Genomic DNA, 19,336 nt, shown 5'->3' on the forward strand with positions numbered 1-19,336 from the left:
CAAAGCACCATAGAGAGCATCCTGTCTGGATGGATCGTGGCTTGTTATGACAGCTGCTTGGCATGTCCTTAGATTAGTTTAGATTAGATTATGAGGACACACAGTACCCTTTTATTGTCATTTAGTAATACATGCATTAAGAAATGATACAACGTTCCTCCAGAATGATATCACAGAAACGCAAGACAAACCAAGACTAGAAAAAAATGACAAAAACCACATAATTATAACATATAGTTACAACAGTGCAAAGCAATACTGTAATTTGATGAAGAACAGACCATGGGCACGGTAAAAAAGTCTCAAAGTCTCTCGAAAGTCCCATCATCTCACGCAGACGGTAGAAGGGAGAAACTCTCCCTGCCATGAGCTTCCAGCACCGCGAACTTGCCGATGCAGCACCCTGGAAACACCCGACCACAGCCGACTCTTAAGTCCGTCTGAAAACTTCGAGCCTCCGACAGCTAGCACAGAGCACGTTCTCTGCTGAGCGCTTCGACCCCGGCCCTGGCAACAGGCAATAGGCAAAGCCGAGGATTTGGGGCCTTCCCCTCCAGAGATTCTTGATCGCACAGTAGCAGCAGCAGCAAAGCAGGCATTTCAAAAGTTTCTCCAAATGTTCCTTTGTGCTTCTCACGTCCGTCTCCATCAAATCAGGATTGTGCACGGCCCCTATTTAACAAATACAATATCATTTTGGAGCGGCCTCGCACGCTGCATCGCGCCGCCATCTTCTCCTCCCCTCCAAACTTTCATTACAGAAAAGTGCAGAGAGTTGTGGACACAGCTCTGCAAGTCATAGAAACCAGCCTCCCCTCCATGGACTCTGTCTACACCTCACTGCCTCAGTAAAGCAGACAGCACAATCAAAGTCCCCACTGACCCCAGACATTCTGTTTTCTCCCCACTCCCACCAGGCAGAAGATACAAAAGTCTGAATATACATTACCTCTTCTTTAGGTCTGAGCTATGACCCAGGACTGAATCCTGGCTATATACTGAGTCCCTGCAGGATGGACCTCTGCCCTCTGACCCTGTTTAACCTCCTCTCTTCCTGCCTCCAGACTAGAGTCCCAGGTCATGGCTGATATCTCCACCATTCTGCAGTTGCTGCAGAGACCCCTGGTCCTGACTCCTCCAGCCTACAGCGCCGTGTCGACTGGCTGCCCACAGCCACCCGATGGGTGTCAGGACTCACCGACAGCTGCAGTGTCACTCATTCAGGTGGGTCACTACGCGCAGTTCTAGGGTGGGACCTCCCAACCAGCACTGAGGGAATTGGATTGGTGTGAATGATGGGGAATGTCAGTACAGTCTTGTGGGCTGAAAGACCTGTGACCAGGTTTTGTGCGTGTGTGTGTGTGTACTATATATATAAAATATAGACACACACACACACACACACACAAAACTGCTGCCTCTGAGACCCGGGTTCAATCCTGACCTCTGGTGCTGTCTTTGTGGAGTTTGCTCATTCTCCCTGTGACTGTGTGAGTTTCCACCGGGTGTTCGGTTTTCTGTCATGTGGGCTGGTGTGTTTGTTGTCTGCTATGATTTACCCCTGTGGTGGAATCTGGGGGAGTGAGGGAAAAGGCTGTACATTTGTCTGGTAGGTCTGAACTGAGGTTGTGAATGAGGTCCTCAGTGTGTACCTGGCATTGGTATTCACCAGGGTCGATATAGGTAAAAGTAAGATGAGGGAGGGGGTGTTGATATTCTAGGCATGTCAATGATAAGGAGGAGGAGTTGTACGCTGTGTTCTGTAAAACATTATGGTGAATAACTCCAGGACCTGAAGAGATTTATCCCAAGATACTGAAGGACAGGATTAATTTGGAAAGGCAGGCATTGATGAGTCAGCAAGGCCAGACAGAGAGCAGGGAGGTGTGCTGCAACTGTGTACAATACCACAGCTGGAGTACTGGGGCAGTCCTGGTCTCCACATTCCAGGAGAGATACGATCGCACTAGAGACGGTGCAGAGGGGATTTTCAGGATGCTGCAGGACTGGAAAACTGTAGATGACGAGGCTTTGATGAGGCTGAGATGTATAAAATAATGAGGTGGGTGAGATGGAGTCAATTTGAAGGATCTCTTTCACTCAGCAAAGGTCACAATCCAGGAAAACAAGCTTTTAAGTACTTGGGAGAAGGATTAGAAGGGAAAATGGGATAAAATGGTTGTTCTTGCATGAGAAGATGCATAAAACCTGATGAACATCCAGTCATAGAGTGACACAGCACAGAAAGAGGCTCCTTGGCCCAACCGATTCATGCCAACTAATGCTGAGGCAAGCCAGTCCCATTTGCCTTGTTTGGTCCATAACTTTCTAACTCTTTCCCATTTGTGTACCCGTCCAGCTGTCTTTTCAAAGCTGTTATTGTACCTGCCTCAACCAGTTCCTCTAGCAGTTCATTCTACATACACCATCCTTAATGTTTAAATAAAAAAGCCTGCCTCAATTTCCTGTTAAATCTCTCCCCTCTCACCTTAAACTTATGACCTCTTGTTCTTGATTTGCCTACCCTGGGAAAAAAAAACTGTGCATTCACGCTATCTATGCCTTTCATGACTTTATACACCTCTACAAGGTCACCTCTAGCTCTCCTATGCTTCAAGAATTAAAGAGTCAACCCGTTCAACCTCTCCCTAAAACTCAGTCCCTCAAGTCCTGATAACATCCTTGTAGACCCTTCTTCAAGCTTTCCAGGTTTATGACATCTTTCCTACAGTAGGGGGAATGAAATTGAATATAGCATTCCAAATATGGCCACACCAACATTTTAGATAACGGCAATATAACATGCAACAATTATACTCAATACTGTGACTGATGAGGGCCAGCATGCCGAAAGAATTCTTCATCATCCTTTCATGAAACCACATACTAGTACTCCAAGGACCTTCTATTCCACAACACTCCCTAGGGAATTGCCTTTCACTGTGAAAGCCCTACCCTCATTTGTCTTCCTAAAATGTAAGACGTTGCAGTGATCTGAATTCAACTCCATTTACTATCCTCAGCCCACTGACCCAGCTGATCAAGATCCACCTGTGATTTGTGATAACCTTCTTCATTGTTGAAGACACCAGTTATCTCAGTGTCATGTCCAAACTTGCTAACAATGCCCTATATATTCTTCCAAATTGTTGCTATAGAAACAAACAATGATGGGCCTAGCACCACTCCTGGGAACAACACTAGTCACAGGCCTCTAGTCCAAGAAACAACCTTCCACTATCATCAACTGCTTCCTACCATCAAGCCAACCGTGTATCCAGTTCGCCAGCTCTTCCTGGGTTGCATGAGATCCAACTTTTCACAGCAGCCTACCATGTGGAAACTTATCAAAGGCCTTACTGAAGTTCATATAGACCTTGTCTACTGCCCTACCCTCAAATTTCAAAGTTCAAATAAATTTGCTATCAAAGTATAGATATGTTATCATATATTATCTTGAGATACAACTTCTTGCAAGAATTTGCAGGAAAAAAGATATACAATAACACTTTATGAAACAATATATGTAAATAAAGACTGACAAACAACTAGTGGGGAGCCTAATGGTTTTTAGCTTTTAGATTTCCAGGTAGAACGTACTGTGTCTCCGTTTCTGTTGCATATTTGTTTTTATGACGCAGTTTCATTTTTTAAACGGTTGTTACGTTCTGTTGCAAGCTACAATATTTCTGTACTGGAAATTTTTGGCTAGATGTGCTGATTTATTCTATTCCAGCAGTAGAAGGGAGAGTGAAGACTTTATCGAAGTACGGGACCGAAGGATTGAGAGGAGTTGGCATCGTTCGGCAGTTTAACAAAGGATCGACCTTATTGAGTCTTCGTTGAAGGAGTAGCGACTTGCATCGAAGATAACTCTTGCCAAAAGAGAAAAGAGTTCATGCAAAGTTTTGCTCTCTCTAGAATTTAAGGTCAGTTGTTTTAAACTGTTTATTTACTGCATAGTGAATCCTGTGAACAGAACCAGCAGGAAAGTCGCGTCTATGAAGAAATCCTTCTCCAGAGAAGTCTCTCCCAATTGAACATATAAATCTGTTGGACTTTAAAATTTTCCCTTTTAAGAACTATATCTGACTTTACCGCTTTAAGAACTGTTTTTGCATTTAACGCTTTAAGAACCAGTACCGAATGACAATTTGTTGAACGGCTGCATAACGGTTAACTTCCAGTTAAGGTTTTCGTTTGTTTTTTGTTTTTATCATTTATCTGTGTTTAATAAATGTTTGGTTGTTTTTATATAACCTGTCTCGATTGATATTCATTGTTGCCGGTTACGTAACAAGGGAATTAACTGTTGCTGAACTTGGTGGTATGGGACTTAAGGCTTCTATACCTCCTGCCCAATGGCAGTAGTGAGAAAATGTCGTGGCCTGGATGGTGGGGGTCTTTGATGTTTTTGGTTACTTCTTCAAAATCTCAGTCAAATTGGTGTCACATGATATTCCACACACTAAGCCATGCTGACTATCTCTGACCAGTCCCTGTATTTCCAAACGCTGGTAATGATATGTGAAATGCTGGAACACTGGAGAATGGGTAATGAAGGGTAAGACATACATCATGTACATCTGGAAGGACAGATGTCAATTAGGGAGAGTCAGTATGGCTTTGTGCTTGGGAGTTCATGTCTCACAAATTTGACTGAGTTTTTTGAAATAATCAAGAAGGTCAATGAGGACAGGGTAGTAGACAGTACACATAGCCTTCAAGGAGGCGTTCAGATATATTCCCATGCACTGACCTACCGATATCTCTTAGTAAACTATTCCTTTCCTCTTTCCCACCTGTTCCTGTGCTGTTCACACATGTGTATCTTCACTCCCTTCCCCCAAGTCAGGGAAATTTATTGTGAGCAGTTCCATCCCGGCACTCGTCCTCATGATAACCACAGGTCACAGGTCACCGTTACCCCCTCACACTGCCTCCTGCCCGAGGCCAGCCCTCTATCCATGCGCCAACACAGCCGTTAGCCTATATCCTCACCTTGTGGTAGCACCTGGTCAAAAACCTTTGCAACTCCAGATACGAGGAAATTGGAAGCCCTTCCTTACCATTTTCCATCCATCTCTCCCCTTACACATTGATTGTGATATTTCCAGCAATGGATGTGGGAAGAGATTAGCCAGTAGTTACGTCCTGTTGTTGAATCCTGGTGCCATGTGGACAGTTTGCAGATTCTTTCAATGATCATCAAGGTGGATTGGAAGATTTAACCAATGCATCCACTCCCTCTGTACTTACTTCACTTGGCCCAGTGGGCTGTAGGTACCTGGGCTGGGGGCTCCCACACCTCCAGGGATTGTGACAGGGCCGTCATGTGGGGTTACACTCTTCAGCCCATCTCTGCTGTCCTGACCCCTGCTCTCTGTGTTCCAGGGTGTTGCAGGGCAGACGTTGGCCCCTTTCTGTGACGGAGATCTATGGGGGAGCAACATGTCGGATGGGTGTGGCCCCCACCCCACCCAGCGTGAGGGGACAGGAGGCGGAGCATTGACTGTTGAAGACTCAGGACACCCTGGACGTCGGCAATCAATGCCCGAGCAGCGGGCTGTCCCCTGGAACATTCCGGAGCCCCGTAGGTTTACCTCTAATCCCAGCAGCTAATGGGTTGTGGGCCCTAGTGGGTTGGGAGGAGGGGAGTGGCAGTGATGGGTGAAATCTATTGGCAGATGAGTGTTCCTGTGAGTTATACTGAGATGACAGCAGAAAAGGTTGTACAATAAATCACCAACTTGCTAGTCCCACATCTTAGGGCTGAATGGACTTCTGCTGCAGCTCCCACTCCCACTGGAGGAGCCAATTCCTTTACTGTTGAATTGGAGATGAAATCACCTACTGCAGAGAGAGCTTTGGAAGATGATTTAATTCTGTGTTTCAGTACAAATAAACCCTGAGATTTCAACCTTACGACTGATGGAGCAGAAACCTTTGGCACTCAGCGGATTAACCAGTCGTGGAGAGGTCCCGGTGTAATGGTTGATGGAAGGTGTGTGTGGGAGTTATGGTTTGGTTTCGGGTGTTGGGGTGTGAGGGGAACCTGTGAAGGGTTGACTGTATTATGTGTGCTGGGAATGGGTGTGATGGTTAATATCTAACTGTTGATGGGTAATTGTTTGTGGATGTTAGAGGGTGTTTGGGCAAAGTATTTGTGCAGTGTTTTGCAGGGTTGGTAAGACCTGAGGAGAAGTGACTTTATCAGGGTGTTGGTACAGGGCATTGGGTGAGGGTTTTGGGGTTTGATCAGACCTGTGCAGGGGTGATTGTGTGTGGACCTGTGTGAAGGTGTTAGTGTAGGGCAGTGTGGCAGGGTATTGGGGGAAGTTGTTGGGTGTTGGTAGAGGGAGGGTTTAGTAAGGCCAATGGTTATTGATTACACTCCCAGTCCTGCCAGGCCATGGACAGTGCTCCTCAGACCGGAAGGTAGGTGCCATTGTAGGTGAAAGGACGAATGGCTGGACACTGGTGACTGGTAATCTCTGTCCACCTCTTGACATTTACACCGGACCCATCTGGCCGAACAATAACCACATCCCGTGAGGCCACTGACGGGTCCTCCTGGAAGAAGTTGAAGGGGCGGAGGAGAAACCCCGCAGCATTTCCTGGAGTGCTGGTGTTAGGAATGTCTTCAGCATGGGGGATGTGTAGGAAGCCGACTGTTACCCAGGCAACCAGATCCTGAAACAGGCAGAAGTGGAGACTCCATCAGTAACCCTGGGAATGACGGGGGGTGAGGGGTGAACGTTCTGGAAAACACTCCTGCTGGGAGCTGTCCCCCCTTAAGTACTGTGCACTCTCCCCCCACTGGAGTCAGTTCTGTGTCCTCCAGTCCTCATTTTTGGGTCTGTCCTTTGTCTCCCCACATTAACCTGGTGTGTCTCTCCTGTTATTAGGGGACATCTCTGCTCCCCATTACTGGAGCCCACTCTTCCTCTCCTCCGACCATTATAGAACATAGAACAATACAACACAGTACAGGATCTTTGGACCATGATGTTGTGCTGACTTTTTAACCTACGAAGGTCAATCTAACCCTTCCCTCCCACTTAGTCGTCTACTTTTTTCATCCATGTGCCTATCTGCTGTTATCCTCCTTCACTCCAAAGAGAAAAGTCCAGCTCACTCAGCCTATCCTCTTAACCAACATATCAACTTCTTGTGCCTTCTGACTTTCCAAACGAGCCTACAATGAGGGAATGTCAAACGGCTTACTAACATCCACATACACTACATCTGCTGCTCTGCCTTTGTTTTCAAATTGTTTTGTTACTTCCTTGAAGAATTCAATCAGGCTCGTGAAGCACGACCTGCCCCTCACAAAGACATGCTGACTGATGCTAATCACACTATGCTTTGCCAGAAGATCATAAATCCTGCCTCTCAGAATCCTCTCCAATCTATCGCAACTAATCACTGGTCTAAATTCCCAGGGTTATCCGGATTACCCCTCTTCAACAAAGAGGTAACATTTGCCACCCTCCAATCTTCTTGTACAACTCCTGTGGCCAGTGAGGACGCAAAGATCATCATCAAAGACAGGGCAATCTCTTCTCTTGCTTCCTGTAGTTACCTGGGGCATATCCCATCCAGCCCCATGGAACTTTTTCAAAAGTTTCAGCATATCATCTTTCTTAACATCGACATGTTCCAGCATATCAGCCTGTTTTATGATGACCTCACATTAGTCAATGTCCTCTCACTGATGAATACTGAAACTAAGTTAAGGCCTCCTCTACCTCCTCCAATTCCAGGCACATTTCCTCCTTTGTCCCTGGTCTCACTCTCATCAAACAGTGGGGACATTATGAGGAGACATTCGCCCTCCATCCCCTACCGTTCCCCTCCAACCCTGGATGCTTACCTGGTTGGTGATGTTCTCGTTGTTGTGAATGAATGTCTCGAAGCTGACACTGGGATCCCAGGGGTCGTTCTGCAGGTAGAGGCTACTGCTGCAACATTCATTCTCCTGGAATTTAGTGACAGCCAAGTGATACCTGGAACAGGGAAGTCATCACTGGAGCAGAGAGCAAGGGTGAGGGGGGAGCTTCTCATAGGGCATGGGAGAGGGACAGGGGGACGGGAGGGATGGCAAGAGAGGGTGAGGAGCTAATATGTGAGAAAAGGAGGAAGAGTGAGAGAGGGAGGAAGAACAATTACTCACAGGGTGTAAGAGAGGGTCATGGAGGGAGATGGAGAGCAGAGGGGACGGAGATGGGGTGGCCAGGACTGGAAATACTTGCAGTACGTGAGAGTGTGAGGTGTGTGAGAGACAGTGGGCGGGAAAGAGAGCGAGGGTGGGGGCAGGGGAAGCGAGAAGGGTGTGGGGAGGGATGGAAGGAGAGATGAAAAAATGAGTATTGACAGGGTATGAGGGAGGGAAAAGGGAGCAAACAAGATACGAGAGAGAGAAAGAGGTATGGCAGGAGGAGGGAAAGGAACATAATGTCTGAGAGCTGGAGGGAGAGAGAGTTTGAATAGGGTGAGGAGAGAAATGTGACAGAGAGAGGGAGAGTGTGAAGGAGACAGAAAGTGGGAGAGTGGGTGATATGAGGTGGGGTACCATGGTCCAGAAGGTGAGATCACATGGGATACAGGTGAGCAGCCAGTGCAATACAGAACTGCCTTGGTGGTTGTGGTCAGAGAGTATGGTGGAGGGTTGTTGTTCACACTGGACCAGGAGTGCGTCACAGGGACTGGTGCTGCTGCTGGCTCCACTGTTATCACATACAGTAATAACAATTTAGGTGAGAACGTAGGTAGCATGGTCAGTAAGTTTGTGGATTGCATAGAAGACTGGCAAAGGTTACAGTGGTTTATACAATAGATCATAACTAGGAGAAATTCTGCAGATGTTGAAAATCCAAAGCAACACACACAAGGTACTCAGCAGGTCAGGCAGCAACTATGGAGATTAATGCACAGTTGACGTTTTGGGGTGAGACCCTTTTTCAGAACTGGAAAGGAAGGGGGAAGATGCCAGAATAAAAAGGTTGGGGGTGGGAAGGAGGATTGCTTGATCAATTGCAGATATGGGGGGAGGAAATGGCAGAGGGAGTTTAATCCAGGCATGTGCGAGGTGATGCACTTTGGGAGATCGAATGTAAGTGGACAGTACACTGTTAATGGCAGGACCCCTGTTAGTGTTGATGTACAGAGGGATCTTGGGGTCCAAGTCCTTAGCTCCTTGAAAGTGTTAATAGGGTGGTGAAGAAGACGTAAGGCAGACCTGCCTTATTAGTTGAGGAACAAGAGTTCAAGAGTTGGAAAGCTATTTTTTAGCATTATAAAACTCCAGTTAGACTGCACCTGGAGTATTCATCTCTGGTTGCCTCCTTACGGGAAGGCTGTGGAGAGGGTGCAGGAGAGGCTTACCAGGATGCTACGTAGATCAGAGCGCATGAGCTACAACAAGGAGTTGGACAAACTTGGGCTGTTTTCTACGGAGCAGCGCAGGCTGAGGTTTATAAAATTATGTGAGGCAGAGACAGAGTAGACAACCAATGTTCTTCTCCGCAGAGTAGAAGTGCTGAAAAGAAGAGGGCATGTATTTATGGTGAGAGGGGTAAGTTTGAAGAAAATGCTAGGGGCAAGATTTTTATTTTTAAAAACGGTGTAATGAGTGCCTAGGATGTGATGCACGGAGTGGTGGTAGATGCAAATATAGTAGAGGCACCTGGATAGGCACATGAATGTGCAGGGAATGGATGCATATTGACACTGTGTCGGTAGAAGTCATTAGGTGTCATTAGCTTTAATATTTTGGCACAACATTATGGGCTGAGGGACTGTACTATTCTATGTGATACAGAATGGAAACAGGTACTTTGGCCAACCTGGTCCATGCTGATCAAGGTTCCCATCTAATCTAGTCCCATTTCTGAACATTTCCTGTCAGTGTACCTGTGCGAGTGTCTTTTAAATGGAATTCTACCTGCATCTGGAAGCTCGTTCCACACCCCCACCACCGTCTGGGTGAAGAATGTGCTCTCAGGTTCCTTTTTTTAAATTTATTTTTTATTGATGTTCATCATCAAACAAACATTTCCATATGATGTACTTCAGATACTGTACATATATATCATATAATCATATTTGTCACAAGTCTCCACATAATAGTTATCTGAGGTATCCACTTATAGAAAGGAGAGGAAAGAAAGAACAATCGAAAGAAGAAAACTATGTACAGAGTAGGGAGTGATTTTTTTAACAACACATTCATTGACTTGTGAGAATAAAATCAGGCCTATGAGGTGTTATGTAGATAAACCATTTTTCCAGTATGAATCAAATTGTTCCAACTTATGATTAACAGATGCTGTTATCTTCTCCATTTTGGAAATAGCCATTGTAATTTCCATCCATACATTCAAAGTAGGGATCTCCTGAGATAACCATTTCCTGTTAAGGGTCCTTTTACCAGCCACCAGCAGTATATTCATTAAATATTTATCTCTTTTCAACCATTCTTGAGGTATATACCCAAAATATATGGTCTTACTCTAAGGGTATTTCACATTTAAAGATGTCTTGTAGGGCATTATGTATCCCACTCCAATAGTCTTTGATAACGGGGCATTCCCAGAAAAGATGATAATGGTTCGCATTTTGATTTCCACAATTTCTCCAGCAAACAGGGAGGTTACTATCATAATGAGATTTCTGAGAGGGTGTAATAAAATATCTTATCAAGTTTTTCCACCCAAACTCCCTGCATTTCTGTGAACTGGTACACTTCAATTCCTTTTAGATCTTTTATCTCTCACTATTTTGTGTGCCCTTGATTTTTTGGTCAGTCTGGACTTGATGGGCAGAAGGGCGTGTTCCTTGACACCACACCCACACTCTGACCTGGACTGGAGGGTCCTCCCATTGATCTCAGGTTTATGAAGTGTCTGATGCCACACCTGGAATTTGCTCCTGATTGGACAGCGACCTTACCTTGTCCAGGTAATTGCCTTCTCCTCCTTCCAGTCCCGTGGCAGGACACAGTCAGCCTGAGAGTTGATCTGGATGCGATAAGCCCGCGGGTGATGCCACTTGTTCTGCTGTGTAGGGTTGTAGAAGACCAGATACCTGGGCAGCGGTTTGCGGAAAGCGAAGGCAGCTGACCGCTCACGTGCCCTCTGTACCCGGTCCATTCGAGACTGCACAATGTGGTCCCCTGGATTCCAAGGGCTGCTAATGTTCTCCAGCTTGACCTCCAATGTTTCAAAGCTGTTGTGGGTTCCTGTGGACCACAAGACCATAAGACATAGAAGCAGAATTAGGCCATTCAACTCAGAGTCTATTCTGCCATTTCATCATTTATTATCCCTCTCATCCTCCTGCTTTAGTTCCATAAGCTTTGACACCTTAATAAACAAGAACCTAGCAAGCTCAGCTTTAAATATATCCAATGACTTGGCCCCCACAGCCATCTGTGGCAATGAATTCCACAGATTCACCATCTGGCTAAAGAAATTCCACCTCTGTTCCAAGGGGATGTCCTTGTATTTTGAGGCTGTGGCCTCTGGTCCCCTGCTCTTCCCACTATAGAGAACATCCTCTCCAAATACATTCTCAGTTTTACAACCTTGCTTTGATATTCTAGTCCTCTCAAAATGAATGCTAAGACAGCATTTGCCTTCCATACCACCGATATTGCACAAGGACTCCCAAGTTCCTTTCCATCTCTGATATCTTAATTTTCTCCCCTTAGTCTACCTCTTTATTCCTTCTACTAAAATGTACAGTATAACTATACACTTCCCTGCACTGTACTTCATCTGAAACTTTGCCTATTCTCATAATCTGTCTCAGTCTTTCTGTAGACTTCCTGCTTCTGCAACATTACCTGCCTCTCCATCTATCCTTGTTTCATCCGTAAACCTTGCCAAAAAGTCATCAATTTCATGAACCAAATCATTGACATATAATATGAAAAGAAGCAGGAAGCTTCTTCATCATGTTCCTCCAAGCATACCCAAACCTCATCCTTAAAAAGGAACTTCAAAGTCTTTCCAAACCCTGAGGTCAGGCTAACTAGGCTATAATTTCCTTTGTTCTGCCTCTCTCCCTTCTTAAAGAGTGGAGTAACATTTGTAATTTTGCAGCTTTCTAGAACCATTTCAGTATCTCATTATTCTTGAAGGATCATTACTCATGCCTGTACAATCTTTTCAGCCCCTCTTTCAGAACCTTGGGGTAGAGTCCAGGTGACTCACCTAACTTCAGACTTTTCAGATTTCCCAAATCTTCTCCTCGGTAATAGCAATAACACTCATTTATATCCCATGACAGTCAAAATTCTGGCACACTCCTGATGTCTTCCACTGTAGAAGACAGATGGAAAAATACTGATTAATTTCATCCACCCATTTTGTCCCACATTACTCTCTCTCGAGCATCATTTTCCAGTGGTCCGATCTCCACTCTTGCCTCTCTTTTACTCTTATATATCTGAAAAAAACTGTGTCCTCTTTTATATTATTGGCTAGCCTACCTTTATATTTAATCCTTTCTCTCATTATGTTTCTTTTAGTTGCCTTCCGTTGGTTTTTAAAAGTCCCTCAAATTCTCTAACTTCCCACTACATTTTGCTATATTATCTGCCCTCTTTTTCGCTTCTGTGCTGTCATTGACTTCCCTTATCAGTCATAGTTGCCTTATCATCCCTTAAGAATACTTCTTCATCTTTGGGATGTATCTATCATGCAACTTCCGAAATGCTCCCAGAAATTCCAGCTATTGCTGTATATTGGAATACTGGTAGATTTGACAATCTTCTCCCTCTCAAGCTACTGTGTGAATTTACAATATTATGAAAACTAACTGCTGAGGGTTCCTTTACCTTAAGCTCCTAAATCAAATCAGGTTCATTACACAATACCCAATCTGGAATTGCCTGTTCCCTGGTGGGATCAACCACAAGCTGCTCTAAAAAGCCATTTTATAGATATTCTTCAAATTCCCTCTCTTGGGATTCAGTGTCAACATGGTTTTCCAAATCTTACCAGCATATAGAAATCAATCTAACTATCATAACATTGCCCTTATTACATCGCTTTTCTATCTCCCATTGTAAGATATTTCCCACATCCTGATTACTGTTTGGGAGCCTATATATAACTCAAACCAAGAATGTTTTATCCTTGCATTTTCTTAACTCTTCCAAAAAGGATTCTGCATCTTCAGATCCTATGTCACCGTTTTAAGGATTTGATTTAATTTTTTCACCAACAGAGCCTTCTCCAGCCCCTATGCCTACCAGTTTGTCCTATTCATACAATGTACCTATGGATGTTAAGCTCCCACCACGGATGTGATGGGATCCCTAAAACAGACACAGTACCCTAATGCTTTTCAAACCCCCAAAATGCATCAAACCTCCAACAGCCCACAAACAGGATAATAAGGTCCCATGAGTGTGCAGTGCTGAGTGAGCATCACACAGAGTAAGTGGTGGGACTGAGGGAGAGTCACACTGTTCGAGGGGTGCAATGGAGGGAGAGTCACACTGTGGGAGTGGTGGTACTGATGGAGAGTCACACTGTTGGGAGTGGCGGTACTGAGGGAGAGTCACACTGTGGGAGTGGCGGTACTGAGGGAGAGTCACACTGTGGGAGTGGTGTACTGAGAGAGAGTCACACTGTTGGGAGTGGCGGTACTGAGAGAGAGTCACACTGTTGGAGGGGCGGCACTGAGGGAGAGTCACACTGTTGGAGTGGCGGAACTGAGGGAGAGTCACACTGTTCGAGGGGTGCAATGGAGGGAGAGTCACACTGTGGGAGTGGTGGTACTGAGGGAGAGTCACACTGTTGGAGGGATGGTACTGTGGGAGAGTCACACTGTTGGAGTGGTGGTACTGAGGGAGAGTCACACTGTTGGAGGGGCGGTACTGAGGGAGAATCACACTGTTTGAGGGTGTACTGAGGGAGTGTCACACTGTTGGAGGGGTGTAACTGAGGGAGTGACACACTGTTGGAGTGTTGTATTGAGCGAGTGCCACACTGTTGGAGTGGTGGTAGTGAGGGAGAGTCACACTGTGGGAGGGGTGGTACTGAGGGAGAGTCACACTGCTGGAGTGGTGTAACTGAGGGAGAGTCACACTGTTGGGGCGGTACTGAGGGAGAGTCACACAGTTGGAGTGGTGGTACTGAGGGAGAGTCACACTGTTGGAGTGGAGGAATTGAGGGAGAGTCACATTGCGGGAGAGGTGGTACTGAGGGAGAGTCACATTGTTGCAGGGGTGGTACTGAGGGAGTGTCACACTGTTGGATGGGTGTAACTGAGGAAGAGTCACACTGTTGGGGCGGTACTGAGGGAGTGACACACTGTTGGAGTGTTGTATTGAGCGAGTGCCACACTGTGGGAGTGGTGGTACTGAGGGAGAGTCACACTGTTGGAAGGGTGTACTGAGGGAGAGTCACACTGTGGGAGTGGTGTACTGAGGGAGAGTCACACTGTTGGAAGGGTGTACTGAGGGAGAGTCACACTGTGGGAGTGGTGTACTGAGGGAGAGTCACACTGTTGGAAGGGTGTACTGAGTGAGTGTCACACTGTTGGAGGGGTGTAACTGAGGGAGAGTCACACTGTTGGGTGTACTGAGGGAGCGTCACACTGTTGGGGCGGTACTGAGGGAGAGTCACACTGTTGGGGCGGTACTGAGGGAGAGTCACACATTTGGAGTGGCGGAATTGAGAGAGTCACATTGCGGGAGGGGTGGTACTGAGGGAGAGTCACACTGTTGCAGGGGCGGTACTGAGGGAGTGTCACACTGTTGGAGGGGTGTAACTGAGGAAGAGTCACACTGTTGGGGCGGTACTGAGGGAGTGACACACTGTTGGAGTGTTGTATTGAGCGAGTGCCACACTGTTGGAGTGGTGGTTGTGAGGGCGAGTCACACTGTGGGAGGGGTGGGACTGAGGGAGATTCACACTGTTGGAGTGGTGGGAATGAGGGAGTGACACACTGTTGAAGGGGTTTAACTGAGGGAGAGTCACACTGTTGGAGTGGTGTAATGAGGGAGAGTCACACTGTTGGAGGGGTGTAACTGAAAGACAGTCACACTGTTGGATGGGTGGTACTGAAGGAGAATCACACTGTTGGAGTGGCGGTACTGAGGGAGAGTTACACTGTTGGAGGGGCGGTACTGCGGGAGGGTCACACTGTGGGAGTGGTGTACTGAGGGAGAGTCACACTGTTGGAGGGGTGGTACAGGGAGAGTCACGCTGTTGGAGGGGTAGTACTGAGGGAGTGTCACACTGTTGCAGGGGTGTAACTGAGGGAGAGTCACACTGTTGGGGCGGTACTGAAGGAGTGACACAGTGTTTGAGTGTTGTATTGAGCGAGTGCCACACTGTTGGAGTGGTGGTAGTGCGAACGAGTCACGCTGTGGGAGGGGTGGTACTGAGGGAGATTCACACTGTTGGAGTGGTGAACTGACGGAGAGTCACACTGTTGGAATGGTGTAGTGAGGGAGAGTCACACTGTTAGAGAGACGGTACTGAGGGAGAGTCAGACTGTTGGAGTGGTGGTACTGAGGGAGAGTCACACTGTTGGGGGGGTACTGAGGGAGAGTCACACTGTTGGAGGGGTGTAACTGAGGGAGAGTCACACTGTTGGGGCGGTACTGAAGGAGTGAAACACTGTTGGAGTATTGTATTGAGCGAGTGCCACACTGTTGGAGAGACGGTACTGAGGGAGAGTCACACTGTTGGAGAGGCAGTACTGAGGGAGTGTCACACTGTTGGAGGGTGTACTGAGGGAGAGTCACACTGTTGGAGGGGTGGTACAGGGAGAGTCACGCTGTTGGAGGGGTAGTACTGAGGGAGTGTCACACTGTTGCAGGGGTGTAACTGAGGGAGAGTCACACTGTTGGGGCGGTACTGAAGGAGTGACACAGTGTTTGAGTGTTGTATTGAGCGAGTGCCACACTGTTGGAGTGGTGGTAGTGCGAACGAGTCACACTGTGGGAGGGGTGGTACTGAGGGAGATTCACACTGTTGGAGTGGTGAACTGACGGAGAGTCACACTGTTGGAATGGTGTAGTGAGGGAGAGTCACACTGTTAGAGAGACGGTACTGAGGGAGAGTCAGACTGTTGGAGTGGTGGTACTGAGGGAGAGTCACACTGTTGGGGGGGTACTGAGGGAGAGTCACACTGTTGGAGGGGTGTAACTGAGGGAGAGTCACACTGTTGGGGCGGTACTGAAGGAGTGAAACACTGTTGGAGTATTGTATTGAGCGAGTGCCACACTGTTGGAGAGACGGTACTGAGGGAGAGTCACACTGTTGGAGAGGCAGTACTGAGGGAGTGTCACACTGTTGGAGGGTGTACTGAGGGAGAGTCACACTGTTGGAGTGGTGGTAGTGAGGGAGAGTCACACTGTTGGAGTGGTGGTACTGAGGGAGAGTCACACTGTTGGAGGGACGGTACTGAGGGAGAGTCACACTGTTGGAGTGGTTTACAGAGAGAGAGTCACACTGTTGGAGTGGCAGTACTGTCGGAGAGTCACACAGTTGGAGGGGGACTGAGGGAGGGTTACGCAGTTGGAGGGGTGGGACTGAGGGAGTTTCACACTATTGGAGTGGTGGAACTGAGGGGAATCACACTGTTCGAGGGGTGCAACTGAGGGAGAGTTACAATGTGGGAGTTGTGGGACTGAGGGAGAGACACTGTTGGAGGGGCGGTACTGAGGGAGAATCACACTGTTGGAGGGGCGGTACTGAGGGAGTGTCACACTGTTTGAGGGGTGTAAGAGGGAGTGTCACTGTTAGAGGGGTGTAACTGAGGGAGAGTCACACTGTTGGAGGGGCGGTACTGAGGGAGAGTCACACTGTTGGAGGGGCGGTACTGAGGGAGAGACACACTGCTGGAGGGGCAGTACTGAGGGAGTGTCACACTGCTGGAGGGATGTAACCGAGGGAGAGTCACAGTGTTGGGGCGGTACTGAAAGAGTGACACACTGTTGGAGTGTTGTATTGAGCGAGTACCACACTGTTGGAGTGGTGGTAGTGAGGGCGAGTCACACTGTGGGAGGGGTGGTACTGAGGGAGATTTACACTGTTGGAGTGGTAGGAATGAGGGAGAGTCACACTGTTGGAGTGGTGTACTGAGGGAGAATCACACTGTTGGAGTGGTGTACTGAGGGAGAGTCACACTGTTGGGGCGGTACTGAGGGAGAGTCACACTGTTGGAGAGGCGGTACTGAAGGAGAGTCTCACTGTTGGAGGGGTGCACGAGGGAGAGTCACACTGTTGGAGTGGTGGTACTGAGGGAGAGTCACACTGTTGGTATGTGTAACTGAGGGGGAGTCACACTGTTGGAGGTGTGGTACTGAGGGAGAGTCACACTGTTGGAGGGGGACTGAGGGAGAGCCACGCTGTTGGAGGGGCGGTACTGAGGGAGTGTCACACTGCTGGAGGGGCGTAACTGAGGGAGAGTCACACTGTTGGGGCGGTACTGAAAGAGTGACACACTGTTGGAGTGTTGTATTGAGCGAGTACCACACTGTTGGAGTGGTGGTAGTGAGGGTGAGTCACACTGTGGGAGGGGTGGTACTGAGGGAAATTCACACTGTTGGAGTTGAGGGAATGAGGGAGTGACACACTGTTGAACGGGTGTAACTGAGGGAGAGTCACACTGTTGGAGTGGCGTACTGAGGGAGATTCACACTGTTGGAATGGTGTACTGCGGGAGTGTCACACTGTTGGAGAGACGGTACTGAGGGAGAGTCACACTGTTGGAGGGGTGTACGAGGGAGAGTCACACTGTGGGAGTGGTGTACTGAGGGAGAGTCATGCTGTTGGAGTGTTGGTATTGAGGGAGTGTCACACTGTTGGTATGTGTAACTCAGTGGGAGTCACACTGTTGGAGGGTTGGTACTGAGGGAGAGTCACACTGTTGGAGGAGGACTGAGGGAGGGTCACATTGTTAGATGGGTGGGTCTGAGGGAGAGTCAGACTGTTGGAGGGATGGTACTGAGGGAGAGTCAGATTGTTGGAAGAGTGTAACTCATGGAGAGTCACAGTGTTGGAGTGGTGGTACTGAGGGAGAGTCACACTGTTGGAGGATGTACTGAGGGAGAGTCACACTGTCGGAGTGGCGGTACTGAGGGAGAGTCACACTGTTGGAGTGGCGGTACTGAGGGAGTGTCATATTGTTGGAGGGTGTACTGATGGAGAGTCACACTGTTGGGAGTGGTGGTACTGAGGGAGAGTCACACTGTTGGAGTGGTGGTATTGAGGGAGAGTCACATTCCGGGAGGGGCGGTACTGAGGGAGAGTCACACTGTGGGAGTGGTGTACTGAGAGAGAGTCACACTGTTGGAGGGGCGGTACTGAGGGAGTGTCACACTGTTTGAGGGTGTGCTGAGGGAGAGTCACTCTGTTGGAGTGGAGGTTCTGAGGGAGAGTCACACTGTTGGAGTGGCGGTACTGAGGGAGTGTCACACTGTTGGAGGGTGTACTGATGGAGAGTCACACTGTTGGAGTGGTGGTACTGAGGGAGAGTCACACTGTTGGATGGGTGGTACTGAGGGAGAGTCACACTGTGGGAGAGACGGTACTGAGGGAGTGTTACACTGTTGGATGGGTGTAACAGGGAGGGTCACACTGTTGGAGTGGTGGTAGTGAGAGAGAGTCACACTGTTGGAGGGGCGGTATTGAGGGAGAGTCACACTGTTGGAGTGGTGGTACTGAGGGAGAGACACAGTGTGGGAGTGGTGGTACTGAGAGAGAGTCACACTGTTGGAGCGGCGGTACTGAGGGAGTGTCACACTGTTGGAGGGATTACTGATGGAGAGTCACACTGTTGGAGTGGTGGTATTGAGGGAGAGTCACACTGTTGGGAGTGGCGGTAGTGAGGGAGAGTCACACCGTGGGAGTGGTGGTACTGAGAGAGAGTCACACTGTTGGAGGGGCGGTACTGAGGGAGAGTCACACTGCTGCCGTGGCGGTACTGAGGGAGAGTCACACTGTTGGAGTGGTGGTATTGAGGGGAGTCACATTGCGGTAGGTCCGGTACTGAAGGAATGTCACTCTGTTGGAGTGGCGGTACTGAGGGCGAGTCACACTGTGGAAGTGGTGTACTGAGAGAGAGTCACACTGTTGGAGTGGTGGTACTGAGAGAGAGTCACACTGTTGGAGGGGCAGTACTGAGAGAGAGTCACACTGTTGGGAGTGGCGGTACTGAGGGAGAGTCACACTGTTGGAGTGGTGGTACTGAGAGAGAGTCACACTGTGGGAGTGGTGGTACTGAGAGAGAGTCACACTGTTGGAGGGGCGGGTACTGAGAGAGAGTCACACTGTTGGGAGTGGCGGTACTGAGGGAGAGTCACACT

General features: G+C 48.0%; 2 protein-coding genes across 7 annotated transcripts in view; one reads left to right on the forward strand and one right to left on the reverse strand.

The window, feature by feature from the left end:
• Positions 1–96: 96 nt before the first annotated feature.
• The window catches only part of LOC140193790 (diamine oxidase [copper-containing]-like), a 130,103-nt gene continuing 110,863 nt past the window's right edge, over positions 97–19,336 (reverse strand). The window contains exons 3-6 of one of the 4 annotated variants that reach the window (XR_011884933.1): positions 10,954–11,242; positions 7,877–8,009; positions 5,002–6,693; positions 97–672 (exon numbers count right to left, since the gene is read on the reverse strand). Coding sequence is in view for 2 of the 4 variants with exons in the window: in XM_072250955.1 (XP_072107056.1) it covers positions 6,427–6,693; positions 7,877–8,009; positions 10,954–11,242 (689 nt within the window). In the remaining 2 variants the exon portion in view is untranslated. Of the gene's footprint in view, positions 673–4,725; positions 6,694–7,876; positions 8,010–10,953; positions 11,243–19,336 lie in introns of those variants that run through there. The other 3 variants (XR_011884934.1, XM_072250956.1, XM_072250955.1) reach the window with 3 other exon arrangements.
• Positions 5,261–19,336, forward strand: part of LOC140193791 (uncharacterized) — a 144,314-nt gene continuing 130,238 nt past the window's right edge. For all 3 annotated transcript variants that reach the window (XM_072250960.1, XM_072250958.1, XM_072250959.1), the window contains exon 1: positions 5,261–5,593. The gene's annotated coding sequence lies outside the window, so the exon portion shown is untranslated. The remainder of the gene's footprint in view (positions 5,594–19,336) is intronic.

The sequence above is a fragment of the Mobula birostris genome, unplaced genomic scaffold (assembly GCF_030028105.1).
Source record: "Mobula birostris isolate sMobBir1 unplaced genomic scaffold, sMobBir1.hap1 scaffold_868, whole genome shotgun sequence".
Lineage (NCBI taxonomy): Eukaryota > Metazoa > Chordata > Chondrichthyes > Myliobatiformes > Myliobatidae > Mobula > Mobula birostris.